This window comes from Balaenoptera musculus, chromosome 16, assembly GCF_009873245.2.
Source record: "Balaenoptera musculus isolate JJ_BM4_2016_0621 chromosome 16, mBalMus1.pri.v3, whole genome shotgun sequence".
NCBI lineage: Eukaryota > Metazoa > Chordata > Mammalia > Artiodactyla > Balaenopteridae > Balaenoptera > Balaenoptera musculus.
The window spans coordinates 67,843,427-67,867,143 of record NC_045800.1 but is presented as its reverse complement, the minus strand read 5'-3'; the positions used below and the strand labels follow the sequence as shown (position 1 = coordinate 67,867,143).

Here is a 23,717-nt window from a genome sequence, read left to right as displayed (position 1 = left end):
TAGAATGTCCTCAAATACCTATTCAGTCCAACTACTCTATTGTGTCATCTAAAACTTTAGTTGCCTTTTTGATTTTCTGTCTGGATAATCTTTCCACTGATGTCAGTGGGGGTGTTGAATTCCCCCACTATTATTATGTAACTGTTAACTTCTCCCTTTTTGTGTGTTTGTATTTGCTTTATATATATAAGTCCTCCACTATTAGGTGCATATATGTTATTGAGTATAATATCCTCTTCTTGTATCGAACCTTTTATCATCATATAATGCCCTTCTTTGTCTTTTGTTATAGACTTTGTTTTAGTCTATTTTATCTGAGATGAATATCGCTATCCCCAACTTCTTGTCATTTCTATTTGCATGAAATATCTTTTTCCATTCTCTTACTTTTAGTCTGTGTGTGTCTTTAGTTCTGAAGTGAGTCTCTTGTAAGCAGTATAAGATCTACATGTTTTATTTCCCTTCCCCACATTTTGTGCTTTTGATGTCATATTTTACATCTTTTTATTTATCCCTTTACTATGTATTTTAGTTATAGTTGCTTTTACAATTTTTTTCTTTCATTCTTTGTACTAGCTTATTTAAGTGGTTAATCCTCAGCCTTTACTATATGTTATTCTTTACTAGTGGGATTTTTCTGTTCCTGTGGATTCTTTCTTCTTGTTAATGCCTTTTATTTTCCACTTAGAGAAGACCCTTTAACTTTTCTCTAAAGTAGGTTTAACATCGATTAACTCTTTTAGTTTTTGCTTGTCTGAGAAGTTTATCTCTCCTTTAGTTCTAAATGATAATTTTGCTGGGTAGAGTATCCTAGGTTGCAGGTTTTTCCCTTTTATTTTTATTTTTATTTAATTGCAACTTCAGGAAAAGTTCCTGCTTTATTATTCCAAATAAATTTTTGCATGTAAAATAAATGTCCAATAGTTCCTGGTATGTGGGAAGATAGTGTTTGTTAAAGTCACAATGAAGCCTTATTGACGGAAGCTTGGCTATATAAACAGCACAAGCCTTATTGACGGAAGCTTGGCTATATAAACAGTTTTCAGTTTCCAGTTAGTTAGCTCTTTATATAAACAGCACAAGTTGAGAAAAGGTTTAATCTCCAAACCTATTAGACTGGATGAAGTAAGATAAGTAATGGCCACCTTGCGACACTACAGGAGATCTCATTCCCATCGGAGGTCAAGGAGGCCCACCTTGGTAAGGGGGCACCATTGGCGGTCCCTGCCCATACGGCGGCATAGCACCAGGAACATATCCTGGCATGCCTTGATGATGACCACCATACTGACCATGAGGTGGCATTGGGGGTCTCATTCCTTGTTGCTGTGGGATGCCTGGCTGTGGTGGCATCGTACCTCCAGTTGGTCCAATGGGTGGATTACCAATGGGAGCCTCTCCTGGTCAAGGAAGATTACGTTGATATTTAGGTAACTGTGCTCTTCTCTCTTCCAGCAATATATCGTCATCTGGATGGATCAACTTACTGGTTGCACTGGTCGTCGTAAGTGTAGCAGGCTTACTTGTTATTGAAGCTGCTGGTTTAGCTGCAGTGCTATTTGTTGTACTAGTGGTTGAAGCTGTAGAGTGTGTATATGCAGGGAATGTAGGCTTTGGGGGTTCTGTAGTTGTTGCAGGGATACTATTTAAGGGCTTGAAATCTGTACCAACAGGTCCTTGGGCAGCTGGCTGAGCCTGTCCTGCACTGGGGAAAAGAGGCTTAGTAACTGGAGGCTGTGGAGCTGGAACTGTTGTTGTTCCTGCAGGTGGTCTGTTAAGAATACCTGGCACTGAAACAGCCTGTGCTTGAGTCATTGGAGGAATTCCAGGACGTGGAACAGGAGGGGGCATACCTGGTGGCATACCAGGCATCAGAGGTGGTATTCCTGGTCCAGGTGGCATCATTCCACCCATTGGCATCATTCCAGGTGGCATTCCTGGCATAACTGGTGGCATTCTTGGCATCAGAGGAGGAACACCTGGCATTAATGGAGGTATGCCTGGAGGCATTCCTGGTGCTTCTGGAACTGGTGGTAGTCCTGGTTGTGCCATTGGGGGGATATAACCTTGTTGAGGTTGAACAGGCTGTGGTTGAAATGAAGTTGAAGCTGCAGGGTCATCATCATCATATTCATCAGAATCCTCTGGTTGCTTCTTTTTTTTGACTCTCTGCTTGTGTTTTCTGTTCAAGAAGTCGTCTTCTTTCATCCATGTCTTTTTCTGGAATACCTGCCATACCATATATTTCCAACTCTATGTCTGTTCTCCCAGGTATTGCATTTGGTACTGCATCTATTGTCTCTTTATGGACCTGCATGCAATGAATAGCTAAGCCAGGTCCTGTATACAATTTCTTATGACATATATGACATTTAAGATGCTTTGCTTTTTGGTGCTGTATAAGGATCTTCTCATCATCAAAATCTCTATTACAATACCAGCACCATGGCTTCAGCTGCTGCTGCTGCTTGCGACCCATAACTGCGCTCTACCGACAAAAAAAAGGGAGGAGAAAACAAGCAAGAAAAACTAGCCGAAGAGTCGCTCACTCTTCTGACCCAACCGCCACCACCGTGTCCCACAGGAAAACCAGGTTTTTCCCTTTTAGCACTTTCAATAATGATGCCTGTCCCTTCCAGCCTGCAAAGTTTCTGCAGAAAAATCAGCTTATAGCCTTATGGGGGTTCCCTTATATATGACTCTTTGTTTTTCTCTTGCTGCCTTTCAATTCTCTGTATCTTTAACTTTTGTTATTTTAAGTATGATATGCCTTAGTGTGGATCTGTTTGGACTCATCTTGTTTGGGATCCTCTGTGCTTCCTGGATTGCATAGCTGTTTTCTTCCAAAGTTTTGTGAAATTTTCAGCCATATTTTCATCAAATAGATTTTCAGTCCCCTTCTCTCTCTCTTCACCTTCTGGGATCCCTGTAATGTAAATGTTGGTATACTTGTTATTATTCCAGAGATCTCTTAGATTGTTCTCATTAAAAACAAATTCCTTTTGCTGTTCTGATTGGATGATTTCCATTATTCTATCTTCTGGATCACTTATGCATTAATCTGTATCACCTTCTCTGGTATTAATCCTTTCTCGTGTATTTTTTATTTCAGTTATTGTATTCTTCAGTTCTGACTGATTAAAATTCCACTGTGTTCCTCTATTCTTTTTGCTAATTCAGTTAGCATTCTTATTACTAATGCTTTGAATTCTTTATCTGGTACATTATTTCTCATTATTTGTTTCAGGGGTTTTTCTCTCACTTTTTCAAATGAGACCAATTTCTCTGTCTTCTCATTTTGCTCAACTTTTTTGTCTCTAGCAAATTTGGTGAAACAGTTCCCTGTTTGAGATCTTGAAGGTGTGCCCTTATGTGGGAGCCTCCCTGTACAGTCTGTGTGTGTCCTGTGGCTTTGGTGGGAGAGTTGGATTTGATGTGAGCATAAGCCATGTCTTTCCTGTTTTGCTGGCAGCTATCATCTTGGTGGGAGGTGAGGTTGGAGAAGGGGGATCCAGGGTTTGAACTAGATGCGAGCTGGGGCTTCCCCTCTGCCCTCTGCTCAGTGGCCATCATCACCCTATCGGGGGCAGGGGCCCATCCCTCGTTGCTGGAGCAGAAGCCCTGAGTGGCAGGTCTAAACTTTCTCTGTTCTCTTTAAGTGTGTGATCTGCCCCCTCCTAGCACCAGCAAACTTGCCCCATAGGGGAGAAGTGCTGGGGCAAGTGGGGCCCATGGAAGCACTTGGTGTGTGTTGGGGCATGGGCTGTGGTGCTCCAACCACATACAGAAGTCTGAGCTGCATGTGATGCACTGCCTGTGCAAGTGTCACTGCCTGGGCCAGCTGCCTATGCCCTGCTCCACTCAGGTGCTACTTTGGGTCTGAGTCTCCTTTGTCCCTCACAGCTGATCTCTCCCCTTTGCCTCTGCCACCCCTGCCCTGGTTTGGAGCTGCACTGCAGTGCAGGCAGGGCCCGTGTGGGCTCCTTGTATGTATTGAGGCACAGGCTGTGGCGGTTTGGCCACAGACAGAGTTTGGGCTACTTCTGATGCACTGCTTGTGCAAGCACCGGTAGTGGCTGCCCCCGCCCTGCTCAGGTGCTGCTTCAGATTTGAGCTGCCTCTGTGTCACGTGGTCAAGCGCTTTTCCTCCGTCGTAGAGCTGTGATGTGAAGTAAACAGGCTGGAGCATTCCCTTGGCTCAGGTTAGGGCTCACGCTGGGGATGTCATGGGAAGCCAGCCAGCCTCCTCAGCAGTTTCAGTCTGTCCTCTTTGCCCTGTTTTGGGAGCAAAGCAACTCCTGTGTGCTCCTCATGAGTGGAGTCCGGGATTCCCACAGCCCTCCTGTTAGTCCCACTGACCCTCCAAGCGGCCAAGGGGACCAGCCTTCCCTGTGTTGGACCCCAGGACTGAGGTGCCCAATATGTGGCTGGAACCGTCCATTCCCTAGGGAGGATCTCCACCTGTGTAATTCCCCTTTTCCGTTGTGTCCCCTCACAGGGGCACAGGTCCTGACCTGATTGCTTCTCTTCCGTTCCTACTGATTGTGTGTGGATCCTTCTTATAACCTTGGTGTACAGAGTTTTTCTACCAGTTTCCAGTTAGTTTTCAGTGGGATTTGTTCCATATGCAGATGTATTTTTGATATGTTCCTGTGGGGAGGTGAGTTCCACCTTTTCCTGTTCTGCCATCTTCATCTCCTCTCTCTTCCAAGTTAAACATTTTAAGAAACAGAAACTGACTTAGGATGGATTAAGCCTAAAAATATTGACAAGTTTATTGGAAGTATATCGGGCAGCTAAAATCAATGGGAGAGCTGGAATACCAGGAGAAATGGCCAAAACCACATCTCAGACCTGGGTTGATGTGGAAAATTCTTCTCCCTTCACTACCTCTGCCAGGAAGCAACCACCTAAGCCCTTGGTTTTTGCTGCATTTAGCTCCTGAGACAAAGACCAGAATGCATGTATCGAGTGCTATAGCCAAAGATAATGCCTGGGCCTAACTGCAGGAAAGTCTAATAAGCAAGTGCCTGGCCACTCACTCTTTAAAGAGAGACAGCTTTTCCCATGTCACATCAGACTCTGAAAGTGTGAAAACCCTAAATATCAAAAGGTGTTTAGATGCTAATTTGTCAAAATGAAGGAAAATACCCATACAAGTAGAAAGTAAAGAAGTGATTGATATGAAAAGAAATAAAATAGTTGATTGGGAAAATCGGTATTGAGAGATGGCAAGAGGAGATCTGAAATTAGTTTGGGGAGTGTTTGTGCTAAGGGACCAGGAAGATACACATACTTCGGTGGCAAGAAAATCATGACCTTTGGAGCCAAAGAGAAGGGAATTTAAATCCTTGTCTTAATGCATATTAGCTGTGTGTCTTAGTCAAGTTAGTCCAGGAACCTCAGTAAATTGGAGATAACAATATTAGTATGAAGATCAAATAAAATATGTAAAGGTCTGTCATTCTGTCTACCATATGGTAGGTACTCAACAAACATTACCCACCCACCTATTCCCCCCAAAGCTTTAGGTTAAAAGCAATGAGGAAAGTCAGTACAAAGATTTCCATGTTGTTCTAGCATCTAATGTCCTGAATTCCTCAGGAGATGAGGGTTGGTAAAGGGAACAGTAAGAGAATAAAATGTAGAGGTAAGTTTTGTTACTGGTAAGGGATAGAATCTTTTCTGGAACCTGGCTGGATCACAGGATGCCCTATGGTTATTTTTAGTTTTCTCTCAACCAAGGTGCTGAAGACAGACTAGGCCTTGAACAGTCTTAGTGAGCAGGTGTACTCCCTGGATTTTCTTCTGCTTCTGCACCATTTCTGTCCAAGTAGATCTGGATTTCCATCCAGTCTCACCTCCTTCCTTCTTTTGAATCCTTTCTGGAAGGAAAAAATAGGAAGCAGCCTATCTAAAGGGAATTCCAGTTAAAAGCATTAGGAGTCATAAAAGGTCTACAAAAGGGCCCAAATTCAAATATATTGATAAATATTAGCATCATCCTTGGGCAAGACAATAGTAAGTAGTGAGCTGATAGGACTGAGGTTTGTTTGAACATACAGGAATTCAAATTCAAATTGCTTATAACTCAAGCAAAGTGAAATATAAATGAAGGCAGATAGCTGTCAGGTTACAGACCCCAGCCTACATCTGGGGTTTCTTATCTTCTCAGAATCCTCTTGCCTCTGAGGAAACATGGGTTGGAAGACCCAAGGTGTGAAGACTTTCTGTTTTGAACTCAAGCAGCTTTACGTTGCATCTCTCATTCACATTGAGGTTACACAAGATATTATTTGAAAACAGGGCTCTGTGGCTAAAAACGACATTTAGACTGTGATGCTCTTTTATGCAGATTTCCAAGACTCTCTCATCAGATTTATAGTAAGTGAAGACTACACTTTTCCCAAAGCACTTCCACATACAGCCTTTCAATGACCCTCTTAAGAACCTAGTGAGGAAAGCATATGACTTGAATATTGGTGATCAAGAATATAGCCACATATAATTTTCAGTCAATAGAATAAAACTTGATCATTTTTTTGAATGGTGAAAGAGAGATTACTATTTTCTTCACAGTCAGTGTTTTTTGCTAAGTCTCTAACAGGCTCATTCTGACCAGGAAAAATGGATTTGGGTTGGGAACATGGAATGTGAAATCAGTGTTTCAGGGACATGGACTTTCACAGAGGCCTCTGCAATCACCATGTTCCTGGCTAGTAAAACCCACTGAAATTATTTTCTTGCTATAATGTTGTGATTTACAACTTAAACGTGTTCTCGTAAATAGAGATGCTTCCACGGCTCTTCCGCTTCCCGCCCTTTTTGCCAGATCTCGGCACATCTGAGAAAAATTATGAGATCTAATGTTAAAAGATCTAATGGTACATGAATTGTGTTTTCTCCTTATGTCTTGATGTAATGGGGAAAAACATGTCTCTAGAATTGGCTATTTCATTCTCAGTGGCACCAATTATTTAAAAGTGTCATTTATATACAGACCCTGCAGCTACATCAGTGCAGCTGGAATTTAATTTAATCCATTTACTCATTTGTTCAATTAACATTCAGTGAACGCTGAAAATGTTCTGCCTTAACTGCAGGTGTTCTCTGCAGTAGTGGGAGAATTGGGACCATCCAACCAATCCCAGCAAGTAAACACAACATAAGTCATAAACCATTAGAAAATAGGTAGTTCAAACATGTAAGTGCCACCTTCAGTAATTTAATATCCAGCACTACCGTTGAGATTCACAAAGAGTTTTTGCTCTTCAGAAACATACCTATTGGAAATATAAATGTATATGTATATATATATATATATATATATATATGTTTATGTAGACTTACTTCAGCATTTGACAGTTAAAATACATGCACTGGAATCTTGCTGCTATAACCTCACTAGACATAACCATATAGGATAAGTTTGTTCTTTCTCTTAGCCTCAATTTTCTCACCATCTGGTGTGCCTGAGTTGCTTTATGGGAATTTTGTGAGGAGCAGGATAAAGCATGTAAAACATGCAGCACAATGCCTGGTGTGGAGTAACTATTCACTAGTGGTTGGTGTAGGAATGATATTGATGATGATGATGATGATTATAACGTTACCTCCTGTTGTCTTTCCTTTACGTGAATGTGAAAAGACAACCAGCAGTGGAGGGAGCAGAGGAGTGAGGTACCAACTATTCAATGATAACAACGTAATTTTATCTACCAGGTTCTCTTCAAAGGTCACCTAAAACTTGGACTCCATTTTTGAGGTCTTTTGATTATGTAATAGTAGATGATGTGCAAAGGGTTGCTAATCACAATAACTTTAGAAGCCTCCTGAGAGCCAAAGAACCACTACTCTACCCAGACAACACGAGATGTCAGTAAAGTGGAAGAGGATGAAATAGGTTTATGGTGCACACATTCCCCCCCCCCACATATGCATCCCATATATATTATAATATGTATTATATAATATTTATTTGACAATCATGTTAATTGTTTTTCATTGTACACTTATCATGGACCAGGCACTGCACTAAATATTTTATATGCTTAATTGCAGTTAATACTTAAAACAACCCTATGAGACAGTTGTTATCCCCATTTTACAGATGAAGAAAATGAGGTTCAGAGACATTTAATAAATTTCCTGTCTTCACATCAGTAATTTGAGGAGCCGCTATGTGAACCCAGTTAATCTGACTCGGAACACTTCATCATCAGTGCTACACAGTGTCTTTTAAAGGTGCTTATTATGTTCAGATCTGTGTGTAAAACCTGACTCTTCTGCCCCTTATCACCTGTCTTTCTTCAGCAATTTATTTAAATTCTGAGCCTTAGTCTTCTCAACTGTAAAGTGAAGATGATGATAATACCCACTTTAAAGAGCGATTATTCAATGAAGTCTTGTTCGTAAGAGCATCTAACTTAGTGATTTGTATTTAGTGCATATGACAGCAAATATTCCTAAACTGAGATATGCTAATTGAATACTTTCTCTTCATTGATGTAGATTATTAGAAAACTGTGTTATAAGAACGAAACAAAGCAACCTGCAGCTATAAAACAAAAGACGACCTGCTTATTGAGCCCATGGTACCTGTGGTTGAGCCATAATAATGGGAAAAGTTATGACAAAGGAGACAAGACTATACAATGGAGAAAAGACAGCCTCTTCAATAAGTGGTGCTGGAAAACTGGACAGCTACATGTAAAAGAAAGAAATTAGAACACTCCCTAACACCATACACAAAAATAAACTCAAAATGGATTAAAGACCTAAATGTAAGGCCAGACACTATAAAACTCTTAGAGGAAAGCATAGGCAGAACCCTCTTTGACATAAACCACAGCAACATCTTTTTTGATCCACCTCCTAGAGTAATGAATATTAAAACAAAAATAAACAAATGGGACCTAATTAAACTTAAAAGCTTTTGCAGAGCAAAGGGGATCATAAACAAGATGAAAAGACAACCCTCAGAATGGGAGAAAATATTTGCAAATGAAGCAACTGACAAAGCATTAATCTTCAAAATATATAAGCAGGTCATACAGCTCAATATCAAAAAAAAACAAACTACCCAATCAAAAAATGGGTGGAAGACCTAAATAGACATTTCTCCAGAGAAGACATACAGATGGCCAACAAACACATGAAAAGATGCTCAACATCACTATTAGAGAAATGTAAATCAAAACTACAGTGAAGTATCACCTCACGCCAGTCAGAATGGCCATCATCAAAAAATCTACAAACAGTAAAGGCTGGAGAGGGTGTGGAGAAAAGGGAATCCTCTTGCACTGTTGGTGGGAATGTAAATTGGTATAGCCACAATGGAAAACAGTATGGAGGTTCCTTAAAAAGCTAAAAATAGAACTACCATATGACCCGGCAATCCCACTACTGGGCATATACCCAGAGAAAACCATAATTCAAAAAGACACATGCACCCCAATGTTCATTGCAGCACTGTTTACAATAGCCAGGACATGGAAACAACCTAAATGTTCATTGACAGAGGAACAGATAAAGAAGATGTGGTACATATATACAATGGAATATTACTCAACCATAAAAAGGAATGAAATAGAGTCATTTGTAGAGACATGGATGGACCTAGAGAGTGTCATACAGAGTGAAGTAAGTCAGAAAGAGAAAAGCAAATGTCATAATAACGCATATATGTGGAATCTAGAAAAATGGTATAGATGATCTTAGTTGCAAAGCAGAAATAGAGACACAGACATAGAGAACAAATGTGTGGATACCAAGGGGGAAAGGGGTGGGGTAGCAGGAATTGGGAGACTGGAATTGACACATATACATTATTGATATTATGTATAAAATGGACAACTAATGGGAACATGCTGTATAGCACAGGGAACTCACCTGGTGCACTATGGTAACCTAAATGGGAGGGAAGTCCAAAAGGGAGGAGCTATCTATCTGTATGTGTATAGCTGATTCATTTTGTTGTGCAGTGGAGGCTAACACAACATGGTAAAGCACCCATACTCCAATAAAAATTAATTTAAAAAAAAATGGGAAAAGTTAATGGATATATAGAGCTTTCTATATACAAAGCATTGCTTTAAGTGCTTTTATATATATTATTTGTTTAATTCTTTTACAAATCTAAGCAATAAGTACTCAATTTGCAGATGAGGTAACATAGGTACAGAGATATTAAATAATTCAAACTTGGGTTGTCACACTCAGAGTTCTCACTTCTAACCATTGTACGGCCCTTCCTCAGAGTCCCTGTGGGGAAAGCATCTGTCACATCTGATCGTCTTCCTGTCTACTCCAATGAAAGCCCATCCAGGAGAGACCCTCTAACCAGGTACTAACCAGGTATCTATGAGCTATTTGATATCTTCACTTTAGTAATCAATGGAGATCATACATACACAGATGGGGTGTGTGTGTGTGTGTGTGTATGTATATATATATATGTATCTATATATGAACTAATGGAGATTTTAATATCTGCATATAGAAATGATATTTTACATATATGATGGACGTTGTATATAGAAGGATTATATGTATATAAATGGAGTTATTATGTATATATATGTAATTACAAATTTCCTGCATCTTCTCTTCCTCCTCCTCCTTCTCTCTCGTCTCTTTTCCTCTAAAATACCTCATAATAAATGACAAAGAAGCCATTCCCTTTTGGACCTCCCATTGTAAATTCTTCCTGAGGATGAATAACTCGACCTCGAATTCCTCCTGTAATGTGTTACTTTCACAGAGGGACTGGAAATCACATTTCTAACCCACCTGTGAGAGGAAGAGCCCTTGTGCAGGGGTGACATGGGGAGATGGCTTAGACAGGACAGAGCCCTGAGCAGAGGAAGGAGTCCAGAGCAGAGGCTGTGACTCACAGACACAATTTGTAGCTGAGGAGTTGTGCCTTCTATTTGGTTTGAAGTATTTCCGTCGTATTCAATAAAAATGGATGGCAGAAATAGAAGCCCGTGTACTTTGTCCATTTGTAAAAATGCAGCTTAGGGTCGTACTCTCCCTCTCTCCCAGGAGGAGAACGTGTCAAGTTGGCATGAGGGCCAGCGGCCTGGGGGTGGAAGAGGGGCCCTGAGCTTCCTTGAGGAGGGCAGCCACGGAGCCGGGCTCTTGCCTTGCTTGCCCTTTGGGGAATCGTGAGGGCAGGATCTGTCTTGTCCCTTCATCGTCCCCCCCACCATTTCCACCTGGAACCTGCCTACGTCTCTGACTTCCTCTCCCCCCAAACCAACCTGCACGTTCTCCACTAGCCTGCTTTCACAGGCTGTGCGCGGGCGCCCCGGCCCACAGACAGGAGCTTCGCACCTACTGTTAACTCTGTTTTCAACGCTCTTCCCATCCCACTTCACCTGGTGAAACTCTACTTATTCCTTTGATTTCAGCTTAAGGCTCACTTCCTCAGACCAGCCTTTCCCGATTGTCCTAATTCTGCCAAAAGCCCTTCATTTTAGGCTCATGGCACCTGTGTGTCTCTTCTGTGGCCATTGTCAAAGATACAGGTTTATACGCTTTTGGACCCATTATTTAATTAACTCCTATTGTCTCTGCTAATCTTTAAATCCTTGAGGAAGAAAGATTGTTTTTACTGACCAGTACCTAGTCATTCATCCCTAGTACCTAGAAAAATATCCAACCCATGGGTATACTATATCTGTTGGCTGAATTAGTATGACAGCTACTCTCTGCCATTCCCTGGCATGCTTATGCTCTCCTGCTCCAGGCTTTTCTTTCTCCCTGGTCCTCCTGTAAAGAAACTTTCAGAAGTCTGTTTTGTGTGTGTTTAATCTTGAAGCTTATAAATTATATATATAATAATAATGGTTAAATTTTATATTGTGTTTACCTTGTGCCAGGCATCCTTCAAAAGTATTTTCCTTACATTCATTCATTCAATACTCATAACAATCCTGTGTGGTAGGTTCTATCTCACTTCGTTGAATATGAGGGACAGGGACATTGATTGTAAAACACATCATTGTTTTGTCAGTCGAACTCTGAAACGTCATCTCTCTCTTACAAATGAGAATTTCAGGATAATGAAAGGTTTAGCAACTTGCCCAAGAAAGGCTGGTGCTAAAAATGATGCAGCCATGGTGCGGATGGGGTAAGGCAATGCCAGAGGCCATGCTTTTCACCATGGGCCATCTTGCCACACAAAGAGTCACACATCTGGGCTGTTTCTGCATTTCTTAAATCAGATACAGCCATCCCAGCGGATCTCAGAGGCCACGAGAAGTCACAGGATAAACACGGCGCCACCTATTTGACTATCACTATTTGACAGGAAAATGTTAAATTGCCTTTATAGTAAAATATACTTTATTAAAATAAACACGGATATATTAAATAGTAGAATGCAAAATGTATCCATGTTTTAGATAGAACTTAAAACCTGTGATTATGTTTGATGCTTTATAGTTTATTTTGAAAATACTCTTTTAATTCCTAATGCTATCATTTCACCCAGGCACTTGTTTATATCACACAGGATTATTGCAACTGATTTTTCCTATTCATTTTCCTTACTCTGAATACCAACCCTGCATTTCACTGTCTAACTAGTCATCTTATAACTCTGCTTGTATTAGAGAACTTGTTTGCTAGGAGATATTAGTATTGTCCCCATTTACAGATTAAAGCTTTAGCAGCTTTGCCTGACATTGAGATCCTCTGTGATTTAACCCATTCGTGTCTTTCTGAGCTCCTATCCTAATGGGGCCATCTAGAACTCTTTGCTTCAGCCAGTTGACCCCCATGTATGACGTTCTCATTCGTGTCTTTGTGCCTTGGGTCATGTCTATCCTCCTGGAATGTTATCTTTCTTCATCCTGCAAAACCATACTCTCCTATTAAAACCTCTATAAAGGTCCCCCTTGAGTCCTGAAACTTGCATTGCTTTCTTGTACCCTGGGTGAGATTGCCATGAGCTGCATTTTTATTTCCCTTCCTCTGCTATTTACTTTAATTAACTTGATGAGTCCATGTCTTGATTCCAAAATATTCATGCTTCTTTCTTTCACCCATAGCACTTTTGCATATAACAGTCCCTCAAGAAATATTTTTGACTGTTGAATAAACAAATGAGTGAAGAACAGCCCATGGCTTTTCCTCATCAGTGACTTTCATTTATCTAAGGCGGCAGTGATGGTTTTGGAAGAGTAACAGGGAGAATTACGAGTTTTCAAATCCTGTCCTTGACACTAGTTACTGTCTCTGTAAACTTGAGGATTACCAAACTCTCAGAATTTCAGATTAGATGGTTCAGAGAGGGCCCAAATCACAGATCAGTGGAGTTCTGGATTCATTCATTTGAAATAAACTCATTCATGAATTCACTCCTTCCTTCCAAAAATATCAATTGAGCTACTCCTATGTCAGTCACTGTGCTATAGCATTGGAGAAACAGAATGAACACAATATTATCATTGCTTCCAAGAGTTTATAGTATAATAGAGCTGAGGAGGGCACACATTTCTCTGGCATCAGGGTCTGTTACAGCATGCAGGTCTTCTTCTTCCAAATTTAGCCCTCAGAGCAATAAGCCTCAAAGTGACTGCCACAGAATGGATGAGCCTGGTGGATAGGAGACGCTATGAGCACCTAACGGAAGGATGGAGACATTCCAGAACCCAGCTGTGGATTCCCGGCACTGTCACAGAGGCTTCCTCTGAAGTCAGATAAAAAGAAACAACAACAACAAACCTATCAGTCCTCTGCCCACATCTGCTGTGAATCAGTGCCTGCAGAGGGCATCCCGCCAAGTGAGGGAGATCTGTGTTCCAGAGGACAGCTCACTGTGTTCCTTGGGGTTTGTGTTTTCCATTGTTACAAAGGGTGACGTGTAGACTTCATCAGCACACCTAACGTTCTGTCCCCACCACCAGCTAGAAGGGGTAATGAGAAGGCAGGAAAAGTGGCAGGGACGAGGGGATTTCTTCAACTGTCTGTGGTGCTCAGAGTAGCAGATCAGGCCTCCAGGATCCTCAGGGACAAAAGGCGATTTAGTGTAAACCTGGCTGTGATTTACTCTCCCCAAGTCTCTCCCTTTGCCATTGCCCTTGGCTTTGACATTCCCTGTTGACTTCCTGAGAACTCCTTTCTCTGGGCCTATACCTCGGGAATCTCTCTTCCAAAACCGGGGGATTCAGACAGAACAGGGGGCCAGTTACTTGACAACAAAGTACAGCAGCTTTTCCCTCACAAGCCACAGGATTTTGGACATGTGGTGGCTGGAAGTGACATCTGTGAGTTACTGCTCCTGGATGGAATGTTTCATGGTGTTGCCCAGGAAGTGTCAGGGCATCAGCTCAGCCTCCAGGCAGAAGCAGACTCTTCTTGCCAAAAGTGCTTTTAGTTCCACTTCCACCCCCGGAGCGAGCACGACGGCAGATCAAGGTGGAGGGACTGCTGCTGCTGCCAGAGCGAAGATGGGCTCCTGGGGCCCAGGACAGTCTGACACAGGAAGGCGACCCCTTGCTAGCACGTTCATTAACAAGGAGGTGGCCCATGTCTGGCAGAACTGAATGAGGGGAGTCATGGTTTTTCATAGGAATTAAGTGATAAATACTCTAAACTTACAGACTGTGTTTGAAGAAAGTGCAGAAGCTGACTGAGACTTAGCAATAAGCGCCTGAAGCAGTGGGAGCCCTGAAGGGAGAAAATGATGTCCCAGAACAGACAACAATGGTGTATAAACACTGGAAGGGTATCCAGAGACTATCTGCATGAGGTTCATGCTGAAAAAGATGATCACCAGCGTGCAGATTAGGAAGCTAAGACGGATGTTCAGAACCTATTAATATTCAGATGCAGAAACATCAGTAGAGCAAATGGTATTCCATGCCCACCCTGTAGTATGTGTTCAGTCTTAGAAAAATTATTGGTTCTTTTCATAAAGTCCTAAGCTAGAGAACAGTTCTTTATCTACACAGACATTATTTTTAAAACCTAATGTCCATATTGAACAAAAAAATGCCATTTAAACTGAAAATTTAATTCTATCACATATGGTCTGTGTTACTTGTGTTCATACGGTAGTTTGTGAAAGTACCCTCCCAAATTGTAGTACATATAATTGAAAGAGAGTGGGAATGAAGGTAATACCTAGACTAGTGGTTAGACTACTCAGCAATTCATTACCTTCCCTTTTTTGTTCCCACTCAAGACACATACCACCAAAGATAAACGCCAAATGCATAAACAGTTCTTTCAGTTTTATTGCTTTAACATATAGTTTAATTATCAGTTGAGCAAATTATTAACAAACTACAGTGACATGAGTTGAAATAAATATTGTTTCAAATAATACTGCATAGTTTCAAAACAAACCCAGTGTTACATGCGTGAAAAAATTGAGAACACAATGAAAAAAAAATTTGATTCAGTTAAGCACAAAAGGCATGCAGAATCCCAAACAAGGAATATCTGACCTTCTATGTCAATGTCGTGAGGGTATTAAAGAGTTTTATCTATTCCTGGATAAATAATTCATTTTTATTGATTGGTGAAATTGACTTTAAGGATAAATAATGACCAGAAAGCTCTACAAGTGCTTTTGCCAAAGTTTATCTATGGCCAAACCATAAACCTACTTTGAATTGGCAGTTACTATAGTGGGTGCTTCACTCAGCCCTATTCTGCCTTCTGCACAGCAGGGTGAGGTGTAGAAGCAAGGTACTGATAGTTTGAAACACCTCAAACGCCACTAAAGTTCTCAAGATATTGCTACAATAAACATGACTATTATCAACTGCTTGCTTTTATTTAATCTCAGACTGTCAGCTTAAATCTGCCTTCATCCTGATTTACAATGTGCATGTTACCTTCGGAAATGTCACTAAGTTTAAAATGTCAAAGTTGTTGCCTATAAAAGTAAATAAGGTAAAGTAAGTGAATTTTTTTTTTTTTTTTGCCAAGTCAGTATGGAACTAAAACATAATCAAAATGGAAAGCAGGGGCATCTGGAAATCTTTCACTGGAAGTTTTAATTCATATTTAATCACCCAAAAACTTGCTCAAGAAAATTTTGTTTTAAAGTCCCAACTATTAGGTACTAAATTGGGCATAACATATGTCTACTTCTGTTTTCAGGGAGTTGTTAGTCATGGATATCAAAGAAAAATTATTATGCTGTCATTCAGGTCCAATGAAATTTTCTTTGGAGGAATTTTACCACACAAGGACAATTTTCAAAATCAGTCAGAAGCACAGCTTAACCCTGCAAGACAGTTGCTGAAATTCTCATATTTATATCTCATTGTATACCAGCACATAAAAATAGAGAGTTATAATGCTATAAGATTCAGCAAGCAGTGGAATACTATTTCTACAGTATTTTCAAAATTAATTTTATGTTTAAAGCTTAAGGAAGAAGAAAAGTTCTGTGTAACTGAGAGTGTGAACTAACCTCTCAGACTTGCCCCTTTGCTTTATGAATAAACACTCCAATCCAGATTTGATGTTAGAAGCCCAGACTTGTCAGTCTTAGCTAGACTATCACTGAATATCACAGAGAGGTTCAGATAATTCATAAAGATGGGAAACTGATGGACATGTTGAGGGCTGGCCTGGGACTACGTAATACATGGTTGTCTGAATAGAAAAAGTTATCTGCTGGCTTTGAACTATTGATATAATTATTGAAAGGGGGCTTTAAGATGTTTAGAGATGCTACATATCTTTAAGACCAAATACCCAGAACAAAAAAATAAGCATTCTCCTTGAAAATGCAAAGGAAAGGAAACTTTAGAACTAAAAAATACCTCATTTGGAATGAAAACACAGGACGTAAGTAGAATTAGTATTCTGCTAATACCATTTAAGTGGCTGTCGTATATATCCTACATTGAAGAGATTTTTAGAGATGGTTGTTAGAAATCTGAGCCTCTTTCAGAAAGAGTTTCCCTCCAGAGCTTCCTTTTATGATAGTTGGGAGCAGGTACCGTCATGACTGCCAGGTACCCAAAATTGAAGACCCCAAATAAATACATTCCCAGTTTAAGGAAACATTTCTGGCTCCACTTTAAGAAAGATCAGGAAGTCATTTAACTACCCCAGGCCTGAGATAGGGAGGTCTATCCAGCAAAATAATATGGCAAGAGGGAGAGTCTAGACTTCAGTTGTCTCTAGGAAGAAGGACCATGTAAAGTTAAAGGACTAAATTTGCTTACAGTCAGACACATACTGTATACATTGTTACCTCGATAAAGAAGGAAACATACATTTCCTCTGGTTCAGTCAGTGTGGAATACAAAGAAACTTTAGCTTATTTCAATAATCCTTGGCCCATCCTCCCTGGGATATATAACTTTAAACACACATTAGCAGTAAAGAAGGAAAGAAATGGTGTCAACAAATTGTTTTCACCAATCAGTGCTAAAGATGGATTTTAAATAGGCATCTCCATGGAAGATTTCACCTCTGTGGAAGTGAAAGTAATTTGGTAAGTGTTTTCATCTGATTTCAGATCACGTAGATGAAATATTCACTCCTCATATATCTGATATTTTTATTCAATTATTAGAGGTTATAACATTCAGCTAATTACTTATGTACCTGCTTTTTATTTGCTTTGAGTGATGTAGGTATGGATTTATATACCATATATATTTAAGTTTTGATCCTTTTGCTCTTATATAGGAAGCCAGCCAGCATTTGAAATGTGCATCTCATTTTCAACTAAAAAATCCAATCCCATTTTCCAGGAAATCTGGATGGTGCGGTGGCTAAAAGTTCAGACTCTAGAGTACAACCTGATTTTAAGGCCAGTGAGTTTTTGAGCAAGATCCGTATCCTTAGTTTCTTTTTCTAAGGAATAGAGCTGATAATGTTTATCCCATAGGGTTATTGAAAAAATTAAATAAGGTAATAGCATTCAACACAGAGTCTGCTCATAAGGGCAAGAATCACTGTTTGTTTTGTTATCTGGTATATCCTAAGAACCTAGAGCAGTGCCTGGAACATCAAAGTTGCTCAACAAATATTTGTTAAATATATAATATCCCGATTAACTCTGATACTGGGAAGAATTTCACCCATCAACATGCTAAAAAACTGGCTTAATTTCTGTTTCTCATCTTGCAAACAGTATCACTAAATGATCCTCGAAAGTTATATAGTTTGTTCTCTGCCCTGACATGACTTCACCCAAACTGCCAAAGACAAGTGCCCTATTCTATCCTTAAAATCTTCCTCAGGAGAAGGCTGCCTAATCTTCATAGAACTCAAAACTCTTCCTCTCTCTGGTACAAAAGTTACCTGCTTCTGCAACTACCTTTCTTATTCCCTCCTCTACCTCTGTCACTTTCTTACCCACTTTCTTTTAGAACTGCTCTGTATTCACTGCTTTTTTTCCCTTCCAACTTGTTGAAAATTCATTTTGAAGGTCATTCCTTGGGTTTTGTTCTCCTAAACCAGTGGGGACTGTTGGATTCCAGAAGCCAGCCTGCAGCCATGAGACATCTCATCCCAGGATCTACATAAAGGCCAGCCCTGCAAACCATCGATTGTCTGTAGGTGGGATTCTGGTAAGGTTGGGTTCCATTTGGAAGCGGTTCTCTCAATTAGTATTATCTTCTTTTGAAGTGTTCAGGAATAAGTCCTATCTATCTTGGGGAAGAAAATTCACATGTAAAATGATGAATATAGGAAATTATTCTTTCTTTTGCTTTAACAGAAAATGTTTCTTGTTCATGTAAATTAGTTAAAATGGCAAAAAAAATGCATTAAAAATTTTAATCCTTCTCTCAGATGTCTAGGATAGTGTTAAAACCTTGATTACAACATCTTTAGTTGCATACACCTGGTTTTAGCAACATCCACATTTTTCTATCCTAAAAGACCCAAAGAACCAAAATGAAAACTTTAAACTACTTTGTGTGTAGACTCTTCTGTCATTAGGCCTGGCTTGTTTATTTGGCAGGAATATGCAAAATATTTACTAATATTAAAGATATTATAATGATAGGGAAAGAGAGTTATGACAAAAAAATGCTATAGGGTTTTTGTCTGATTAAGTGTTGTTTTCTGGTATGTGATATATAAATGAAAATGATAAACAAATATAAATTTTTCAGGTTGCAGACATTTTTCTAGTTGACTTAAAGAGAATTATTAAAATAATATGGAAGTTACAGTCTTTTAACTGGATGCCCCTAAATTTTCTGATGAAGTCAAACAGAAGTATTTCTGACTTTCCAAAAAGAAAAAATGGCTGTTTGATACCTAAATATGCAATAAGCAGACTGTCTTAACAAAAGACAGGCTGACAAAAGAAAGTACAGACTTTACTCAACTTGATATTCTGGCGCTTGCTTTGCTAACCTAGAGAATTACTTACAATGAAGGTGAAACAGGCTGGCAGCTCTGCAATGAGTTCACTAGAGAAAGGTAAATATCACCAGGAAAAGTCTCGATCTCACTCTACTCATTCTGCCACTATACAGAAATGTGTATCCATGGGAACCACAGTCCCTAGCATGGAAGTGTCCATTTGACAGCAAAAAAGATAAGAATGTTTTCTGGAATAGAAAAGAAAAGAAAAAAATAATGGCATTGGGAATTAAAATTAATAATTTTAACTAGAATGCTACAGACTGTATTAATCAATTGATGTGTGGGATGGTCTCCTAAGGGGATGAGAGATGAGCGAGAGAGATTTTGGTGCATGGACTAAGAGGAAAGGACATTATTTGGGGGTAATTGATTGGGATGAGCAGGCCTGCTGCATCATTCTGGGAGCAAACTGTCAGCAGGTTATAGGAAGATACGGAGCTCAGGGATGGTGAGATGAAAAGACCACCCTGAATGTGAAGGTGTAGGAAGTCACTGGAAATACTTTCTCTGTTGTCAGACATCAGTCTTTTCAGTCACTCATTAAATTTGAGGAGCACTAATTATTAGGTTTGAGGCCCAGATTGGGCACTTAACTGTGTGTTCACAATTTTAAATATCTTGCTTTACTGTGACTTGAAAACTAACCTCTCTGAAGATGTTAAGTGTGCAAGGATGTCAGCCTGACAAAGTGGGCCTTTCTGTAGAGTTGTGGAGGTACTTACTCCTCATACAGAAGGAATTTTATGGGGAACGTATATTAATACTGATAAATTCAGAGATTTGCAAAGACCAGAGGGCAATTTTAAGAATATTGTATTTTCTAATACATTCACAGTTTTTGTTCATGTCATAAGACAAGCAGAAAGGGAATAATTAACAAATTTCCTTAGAAGTTTAGTGTTCGAATTTTTTTCCAGACTCATTCATTTAGTCCATTAGAAAGAAGGAAATATTTTAAGCCATTAATTTCCACTTGTGATAAGTAAAAGGGAAAGATTTATATTTATCACCTTTCCTATTAATGAAAACCTTCCAGTTTTTCTAACTAAAAACCTTGAGTGGATTATGATTTGACAGATATTTTCTAACTTCTCATTCTGATTTCAGGCTAATGTTGCCCAGTGATGCTGGTGGGTAACCAGGATGGAACGGTCCTTCAAAGGTGACAGAAACCCCTCTCCTCCCTCTCAAAGATTTTTTTCCTTCATAAATTAACATAACTCAATTTCACTAAAAGAAAAAGGTGAGTTTTGATTAGCAAGATAAAGCAAAAGTATCATTAGAAGAAGCACCGATCTCTGTGATGCAATTTCAAAAGATGCATAGATGGGCCACCAAGCAATCACTCTCATTAAGAAATTTCTGTCATTCCCCTGCAGAAGAAGGGCTTAGTTATAAATATATACACCACCTTCATACTTACTGATTAGATTCATTTAACTATGTTTTATAATGTGAGGATTTGTTAATATATTTGCTGCTAATTTTTCTTCTAAGTATTATACTATTAGCGGGTTTGAATTGAATTAAATCCTGAAATGCTGCCCACTGCAGGAATTGAGTCAGGTGGACAGATGTCCTTCTCAGCTCTGTGCATCTTGTTCTTATTGCACCTTTGATTATTGCACCAGACTTTACTCCTGGGACATTCTCCAAGTTATTTTTTTTTTTTATTAAGTTTTGCTTAATTATAGTTTTTTGCTTTGATCTAAGCTGGAAATCCCTCTACTTTGAAGAGGAGGACTTGTTCACGTCTCATTTTTAAAGAGTCATTTTCTTAAGATAGATACAGAGGTTATTTGATAAGTATATAATTTCAAATTAGTTATGTTCTTTTGGCATCCAGTGCTGCATTCTAAACTCTAACCTTTGGAAAGCTGATGTAGAATTAAACAGACATTAGATTTTGTAAATGAGACTCTTATGGTTCTTGAGCATGTGGCTTTAGGAACTAAGATATACTAGTAGTTTGGTAATTTTTTTAAAAAATTATTTTCTCAACTAAATTATAAATTCACACTTCTACCTGAGAAAAGGAAGTGTCATAGATGTAACTCTTGTAATGTCTACTCTTAGAACAGAAAATGATGGTAGCATGTCAACAAAAGAAATTCCCTGTTTTGCCTCAGTTAGCTAGCTAGTTCTGGACAATATAATTATCTGGATTCTCTAATTCCTTTCTGCACTGTCTTTTCTTTTAGGGAGTGGACTCTGTCCAGAATAATATTGATCGTGGGCCAGTGCATACCGCAAGACAGGCAGGAGCTTATTGCTTTCACTCTTAGAAAGCGTATGTATCAATACTTAGCCCAGGTAACCTAGCGTTTCAGAAGAACAATATAACATATTACAATGAAAAGTTTACATTTTCCCCATAATTTATTAACATATTGACCGATTAAATCCCTTTCCCATACCATTTCGTTCAAGATACCACACACATCATGCTCTCAACCTTTATGCCTTCTTATGTTTCACACATTCTTTTACCCAAACTGGCCCTCCAAACGTCAGCTGATGTTGCATGTTTAAACTTTACCTAGTCAAACTAAGATGACATGGTTGTTGAAACAATTCATTGATGGAAATGTTTTACAAAGTGAAGTCACGATTTTTGTATAATTTTGATAAAGTAGAATAGGAAATTCATGTTTAAAATCCTGTGAATGGGAACTCTATGCATGAGAAAAGGTAAAACTGAAACTTAACTCCTCCAGCGACAGACAGAGAGAAAGAAGTAGAAAGAGAAAAGCAAAGCACTAGACTCTGAAACTGTTATAAAGTCCATTATGAACTCAATTCGGGATGAGCACAATGACTGCAGTTATAAAATGACCTCAGTGACTTTTATTTTAAAAAATGTTATTAAAATCACTCCAGCTTCTTTGCCACTAACTCTACTTCAGAGTTCAGTGGTACAATTCACACACATTTTTTGAGTTATATTTTACTCAATGACAAAATGTTTTTCCAACTGGCCTTTTCCTTTTAAATACACTTGCAAGGTGATACAAATGGAGTCATGCAGAACTCCTTGCATTTCTGTTATCAATCATAACTCGCTTCGGGATAGAGTTAAATGCCCATTTCCCCAATGGATGATTGATAACTCTTCCTCCATATATGTAGTATTCTGGTGGGCCTTTCTAACTCCAAAACTCAACATGCAGAACTGCTGAACACAGTGGAGTCCTGAAATGCACATTTGTGGCATGAAAACTCATTGTAAACTTTATAATGTTAATAAATTGTTTCATAAATAATTAAGGCGGACCTTGAAAATCCAGAAAGTAACTTGATTGCTCAAGCTTGGTTAGTTTCTGATGGATATTAGCCCAATCAGTTGACAGTTGTCACAAATATCTAGAGATTGAATTTTTTTTTTTTTTTTTTTCCTGTAGAAGGAATCACACATGTCTGTCAGGTTACATCAGATAAAGGAAGTATGGAGATTAAATGGGAAAGTATTTTATGAAATCTTTTGTTTCCATTGAAAACCAAGTCAAGAGCTCATATCACTATTTTAACTCAAAATGAAAAAGGTGAGTATACTTAAGCTGTTACAGATGAACAGGACTCATTTGAGTCTCCTGTGTTCATTTAGTAATGAATATAAGATATTCTCTGTGATGGGGAAGGCTGAATGACACCTGAAGATTTCATTCATTCAACAAGCATCTGTTGATTACTTATTAGGTGCTGGCCATACAGAAATGACAATGGCATGATCCCAAATATATGTTGCTCATGTTGGTTAGGCTTTCAATGTTTTACATTATTTGTGGGTTAAATTCTAAGTTAGTGAACTTACATAACTAATCAAGTGTAAAAATAAAGCAGTGTGTTTAGCCAGGACTTTGTAATATAAACACTAGAGTAGAAGAGTGGTTTCAGTAGATATGTCTTCCTCTAAATTCACTCATCACTTGCACTGGGTGGATTTTTTTCTTTGCTGAGCCTCGTCTGACAGCTGCATACGTTTCCTCTGGTTTCTCTCTTTTAATCAAGGGTTTTTTTGCAGGAGCCTTCATTCTCCACATAACAACTGGGTGCCGGGGCCCAGCAGGACTCTGAATTCGGATGATCTTGGTTGAGGCAATGTAAGACATTTTCACTGTTTGCACTACAGCATTCATTAAATTTTTGGCTGCTTGGATCAGGGAGGTGACACTGTCCAACTGTAGGAAAAAAACAAAAAACAAACTGTTATTCAGAGAATGTAATCAGGAATTTAAAGAGATTTAATGTTACAGAAAATGAAATGTGCCACTTTGTTTTTATCCCAGACACGAATGAGTTATTCCTCATTTTATATACCTATGTAAATTATCACATCAATCTATATTTTATCA

The 23,717-nt window shown here is 39.1% G+C and overlaps 1 protein-coding gene and 1 pseudogene across 1 annotated transcript in view; both read right to left on the bottom strand.

The window, feature by feature from the left end:
- Positions 1 to 1,095: 1,095 nt before the first annotated feature.
- LOC118882416 lies at positions 1,096 to 2,516 on the bottom strand (annotated as a pseudogene).
- A 12,708-nt stretch (positions 2,517 to 15,224) lies between these two features.
- CTNNA3 (catenin alpha 3) overlaps positions 15,225 to 23,717 on the bottom strand; it is a 1,729,751-nt gene continuing 1,721,258 nt past the window's right edge. The window contains 1 exon segment of the mRNA XM_036828186.1: positions 15,225 to 23,543. Coding sequence (XP_036684081.1) covers positions 23,256 to 23,543 — 288 coding nt within the window. The 3' untranslated portion in view covers positions 15,225 to 23,255.